This window comes from Haliotis cracherodii, unplaced genomic scaffold, assembly GCF_022045235.1.
Source record: "Haliotis cracherodii isolate W230 unplaced genomic scaffold, xgHalCrac1.p SCAF_18, whole genome shotgun sequence".
In the NCBI taxonomy this organism is placed as follows: domain Eukaryota; kingdom Metazoa; phylum Mollusca; class Gastropoda; order Lepetellida; family Haliotidae; genus Haliotis; species Haliotis cracherodii.
In genome coordinates, this window is record NW_027266273.1 from 40,001 (window position 1) to 46,334 (window position 6,334).

Here is a 6,334-nt window from a genome sequence, read left to right on the forward strand (position 1 = left end):
GAAGCCTCTCCCTTCTTGTTTCTCGCACACCCGTTCTCTTCTCCTCTCTCTCTCTCCCTCTTTCTCATGCATAGATGAAGTCTCTCCCTTCTTGTTTCTCGCATACCCTTTCTCTTCTCCCCTCTCTCTCTCTCCCTCTTCCTCGTGCATAGGTGAAGCCTCTCCCTTCTTGTATCTCGCATACCCTTTCTCTTCACCCCTCTCTCTCTCCCTCTTTCTCATGCATAGATGAAGCCTCTCCCTTCTTGTTTCTCGCACACCTTTCCTCTCCTCCCCTCTCTCTCTCTCTCACTCTCTCTTGTGCATAGATGAAGCAGATTACCCTTCTTGTTTCTGACAGATCCTTTCTCTCCCCCTCTCTCTCCCCCCTTTCTCGTGCATAGATGAAGCCATATTTCTCCCTCCTTAATTTTTGCCGTGAAATAATATACCCTTTCATCCAAAAGTAAGTTCAGACAAAAAAAACAAATGAAAGTACGACAAATCTTGCTTTGTCATCCGTCAACTTCTTAGAAATCAAACAATATCAAACAATATGTGACCGGCTTGTGCATTAAACATTAATATAATGGTGTCAATGATCTTGAAAACAAAAAAAATCGGCTCGGAAAGGATAAATCATATCAGAAGATAGCTTAATCCTGAAAGAGTTTTTTTCTGGCCTGATAATATTTTTATAGTACCTGCAACCAGAGATGGCTTAAACCAATCAGCCTGGGGCCTAACCGATTATCACCCATTATCATCGTGTTGATGCCGTCTTTCATCTCGGGTGCTGTTATTAGCTATCTCAACATCGACACTACGTCGTCTTGTTGTCATTCTCTAGCTCGCGTCTCTCATTCTATTGTAAAAACAACTTTCTTAATCGGCGGCTAATTACACAGATATCGTTTGATGAGCTGTGTAAAAGTGAAAAAATGTTTTGTTTTATTCGGCGTCGTTGTGTCTCACATGATTGAGGCGATCGCGTGCGGATTTTTTTAAATTTCGTTTATGTTTAATAGAATGCTTTAATATTACAGAATGCGTTAAAACTGGCGCTAGTTTAAAATAAAAACAAATTATGCGCAACTTGTGTGAATAAAGTTGTTTAGCAGAAACGTGAATCATATTATTAGCTATATGTTATGATTATTATTTTACATCTGTAGTTCTACCGTTCACTGTTCTTCAACACGATGTATTTTTCTGCCTTACGATGATGTCAGGTCATTGATACACCACCTTTCCTTTGCTCCCTCAAATTAAAAAAATAGTTTTAAAATGAGATGAGGATGATACATATTACTGGGGTGATGATAAATACACATAAATAAATGTTGGTATGTCACCCATCCGTATCTTGTAAAGCTGTGAAACTGGCTTTAAGAATTAACAACTAATAACAGCAAAAGCACAAAAACTACACATGAGAGGGTTATATTTCCATATAGCATGTTCGCCGGTCGTACAGGACGCGTGCACGTTAGACAGTGGCATTCTCACGTATTAGTTTTCCTAGCATAAAGTTCGGACAGGAAGCAGTGGCTATTAAACATGCACCATCTAAACCGTCAGTGTCTTTAATCTCCAACTTCCAAACCTCAGCGTTGTTTTATCTAGCACGAGCATGACTCGCACTTTCCGTTTGAAGTCCGTCGTTATTGCAGCCTCGCACTGACTACAGTTACTAGACACATAGTTTTCTAATTATTCCTACTCAGATTAAAAACGCTCACAGTGCCCCCTCATTTATTTATCGGTTCTAAAGAGCCTAAACCTTGTAATGAATGGTAAACACCGAGCTGAATGCAGCCATTGTGACGATTCGGCTTTCAAACGCTTCGTTTACATTTTATGTCAAATGTATGTAATTTTCTGAAACTGATTTCGTGAATGCTTCTCTTAGAGATATGTTCAATCCAGTCTTCTAAAGATTTTGGGTTCTATCATAGATTAAACGTTCTTAATTCTACAGGCCGTTTATATTTCAGCGGATTTTTTTCTACTTTGGCTACAGCAATGAATCGGTTCTTGGAATGGCTGTTAAAGATCCCATTCAGAACTGGCGAAGTTTGTGTCATCTGTTACAACTTGACTGCTGTACGTACTGAACTTTGGGCCCGGTACTTATAACTAATGCATTTCTACTTTGTTGATCATGAATGTAAGTTAACGTAATTAAACACACATTAACAGTGTTTAAGTATTATTGCGAGAGTAAGAAATAAATATGTATGTATGTCGGTGGACATTGCATATAAACATCGAAGGAAGTGGATCCTTTAAAGATAATTTTGTCAATTCACAGAGCACATTTACTGTGTCTAGTAACTCTTGTAGATGCTGAACATTGGCCAGTTTGCAACGCAGAATTCCATTTCATTTCAACCAGAATACGCTTTTAATATTTTAAATCTCTTAATATTTACCATTTGGACAGCTTTCAAATATTCCACTATTAATGTCATAAAAAACATTGTCTCTCTTACAGATCCTAGAACATAGATTAAATGAATCATTCCCATTCTCATCCTGCTGACACCGCACTTTGGGGGTATCGTTTGTTTGTTTGTTTGTTCATGTGTTGTTTGACGCCGCACTCAGCAATATTCCAACTATATGACGGGGGTCTGTAAATAATCGAGTCTGGATCAGGCAATCCAGTGATTGACATCATGAGCATCGACCCACGAAATTGGGATACGATGACATGATTCAACTAAGTCAGCGAGCCTAACCACCCGATCCCGTTATCGCATCTTCCGACAAGCATAGTCGTCTTTTACGGCAAGCACGGTTGCTGAAGACCTAATCTACCCCGGATCTTCACGGGTATTTGGGGATATCGTTATCCGTTCAGGAAAAAAATAGCTCGAGTCTGGTTTAACTAGTTACAGGAAGTGACGACAGAGAATATCGGCTGCTAACCACATAGTGGGTGAGTTGATATAACGGCTTGTCAGCGCGTGAGGAAATTGATGCAGATTGTTCAGCTTGATGAAACAGGTATTATATCTCAATTCTATTGTGTTAAATAGCCTGGATCAATTCGGTACCATAGCTTTTTTAATCCCTATTCGAAAGTCACGTCGCTGAATATAGCCGTCCAATCAGATTGCACCCGTGAGCGAGAGAAATCCTGTGCTAAGTTAGTGATAACAGAGATTGCGATGGAGACGTCACTTCTGAAACAAAGCTTTAATGTCGAATGGGTTCAGGATATTCATAAAAAGAATAGAGATACAACACACTGATAATCGAAGATGGCAGGTAGTGAACCTGTATTACTTTGGTGAAAGCCATGAGCACAGCCATTCTAAGCAAAGAATTGTTGATTTGTTGTAGACAACGTTTGTGCTTTAGTCAATACTAAAGCTTTAAGACACAAAAACAGAGTTACGGTAGTCGTATAACTGTAACACTTTGTGAAACCTGGTCTGCAGTTATTAACTTGTACGATTTCAGTTAAAAAACAAAAGTTGACTCCCTCCTTACTTTTGTCCTCCTTATAGTATTACTGACCTCCTTCGTCAGATTGAAAGAAATATACGCCCACAAAACATCTATTTTCCTGCGTTCTTAGTCTTAGATTACGATCACCCCACTATTGATTACTTACAGACTGAAGAAATGTGTATATAAAACAGAGCTGACAACGGCCAAATCAGCATTTACTCTTTGCCACTATTAAACTCTACCACTACATTTTGTAGTGTTAATAATGTATATGCTACCACTACTTCTACAAACACTACTCAACTGGAGTCAATACCCTTCTATGCGATAATCACCATTGTACACTTCTAAAACTACAACAACAACTACTACAACCATTATAATAGCAACAACTGCTAGCACTACAACAACTACTTCAAATACAACAACGACGTATACTAGAGCTTCCACGAAGTATTAATCATACGAATATCATGTTACCTTAGGCATGTCAAGAAGTCTATATCAAGTCTTTGAATGGCATTTAGAAGTGATACACTAAAAGAAGAGAGTTTAAGGATGTCAACTTCTTTATGTGTGAGTTAAATTTTACATCGCATCGGCAATATTTCAGCCATATAGCGATCTTTATTATGAGGAACACAACGCTTTTGGAGTATATACTTACTCCTTCATCAGGTGAACGAGTAAGTATACGTTTCGGACGAGTTGTGTTCTTCATAATATAAACGTTTGACATCCATACATTTTCTTCCTTAAGGAGTCTATATATGTTATATAGACACCTTGGGTGCATAAGTAATTTTGACGATAACCATCGTGATAGCAAAAGTTATAAAATAAAAAAAAATATCAAGGTGATTAAGGAAGTGCTCCCAGGCTGTTATATAGGAAATTCAAATTATTTCATCTACCTATTTCAAATGTTTGAATCAGAAACATCGTTGTAATTATCCTTATTGATTGGGACCAATCAGAGCGTAAAGTGCGCTTGTAATCCGCTATGAAATATTGACATCTCTTTACCAGGAGCCACGCTGAATAATATATAACATTCCAAAAAAATGTTAATTCTACAAGAAGAGGCAGCGCTCAAGTTTACACGCATTGCCAATGGCGGAAAAAGACAATGGACGTGGCACAGAGCTTTTGAGTGAGCCTTCTTAGGGTCGCGGCAGGGAATTTGCTGGGCACAAAGGCACCCATGTTTTATTAACAAGTCACATATTGCCATGCACAATGCCTATACATAATAGAACTTTGGTGAAATGTTAAGATGAAATTCTACTTGGACATTTGCAATAGGCGGAGGACAATTTTCGCCATATGTGGTGCCTTCAGGGAAGCGCTGTCCTCATCGCTGTGTGGCTTTTCAAAGATTGTTTTAGAAAGATTTGAAATAATAATAATGACATAAACAACTTAAAAATATCACAGTCGGGACAAAGAATGTTCATGTCATTGTCGGGAAACTAAAGAGTTACTTATTTTGAGATGTTTTCGTAAGAGATGTGCATGAATAGCATTATTATGAACATAATTTAACACCACAAAGTCTATAACAAAAATATAGTTACAAAAGATAATCATATTAAGAAAACCCAACATCAATGTTATCATATCATGTCAAGGGAAGTCATATCATACAGCATATGGTGTGGTGTGGTGTGGTGTGTGGTGTGTGGTGTGTGGTGTGGTGTGGTGTGGTGTGGTGTGGTGTGGTGCCATGAGGTATAGGATAGTGTAGCATCATTTGTGGATTTGAGCCAGAAGGAGTATATGCCTAATAAGTTTTGGTCGTCATTTTCAAATTTTCAGAGATATTAGCCTCACCATGATCTATACTGACTTACCTTCAAAATGTATTTTGTCAAAGCACTTAATATTACCTTTAACAACAGACATATAGTATATGATAGATATACATTACATCTTCCTTATGCATTATATGATATATTCATATAATTCATGTACATAACTGTCTTGTTATATAAACTGTATCATAAGTTATGCTCATATATACCACCGATGGTGGCTGTTTTTGAGAATACACCGAATCCGAAAAATTGTATAATTATTTCTCAAATAAAGTTTCTTTGAGGGGCATTTAGAAGTTGGAGTACTTAACAAGGTAAAGATATACGAATGAACAACTTCTTTATTACAATTAGGAGAGACGTTTCGGAGTAGGTTCTAACATCACTTGCTTGATAAGAGTGTAGAAACTACACCGAAACGTCGCTCCAAATTGTAATAATGTTGTCCTGACATATATCTTTTCCTTACTTTCACAAAAATGGTAAAACGGTGGTGGTGACTTTTAGCGTGAACTTGTGTGTATTTGGGAGATTGTTTCGGTTTAAAAGGGTGGGTGTCACAAAAATGTCTTTAAAAAGACAATCCCTCATTAAACGTAGTTAAACACAAGTTTTCGTAACAACTGTCTAAAATGGATTTTTAGGGTTTTGTTGGGACAATAACCGCGTCGTTAAGCCGCCAATTTAATTGGTCATTAATTTTTACATCTATATTGGTGAGCTTGCTTGACCCGACGGCGCTTGTACGTGCAGTTATGTAGTATCTGTCTTAGAAATGGGAATACCAAAAGGATTAACCCATCTCTAGCGCCAACACAATTTGTAGATATTACCTACCTAATAAAAATGTCTAAGTACTTCCATTGCCGCATGTGTCTCTCATTACCCGATCTCTATCGATCTCATTAAAATCCAGGAACGTCTGGTCGGTGTCAAATGCCTAATTGAACAGGAGACATATATGGCTTTCGACTAGCACAATGTACAGCTTTCCTCATTTATTTATTTATTTATTTATTTATTTATTTATTTATTTATTTATTTATTATTCATTCATTCATTCATTCATTCATTCA

The 6,334-nt window shown here is 37.5% G+C and overlaps 1 protein-coding gene across 1 annotated transcript in view; it reads right to left on the minus strand.

The window, feature by feature from the left end:
- The window catches only part of LOC139465988 (octapeptide-repeat protein T2-like), an 864-nt gene extending 642 nt beyond the window's left edge, over window positions 1-222 (minus strand). The window contains exon 1 of the mRNA XM_071248004.1: window positions 1-222. This exon is cut by the window's left edge and continues 642 nt beyond it. Within this exon, the coding sequence (XP_071104105.1) occupies window positions 1-222 (222 nt within the window).
- Between the last annotated feature and the right edge of the window lie 6,112 nt (window positions 223-6,334).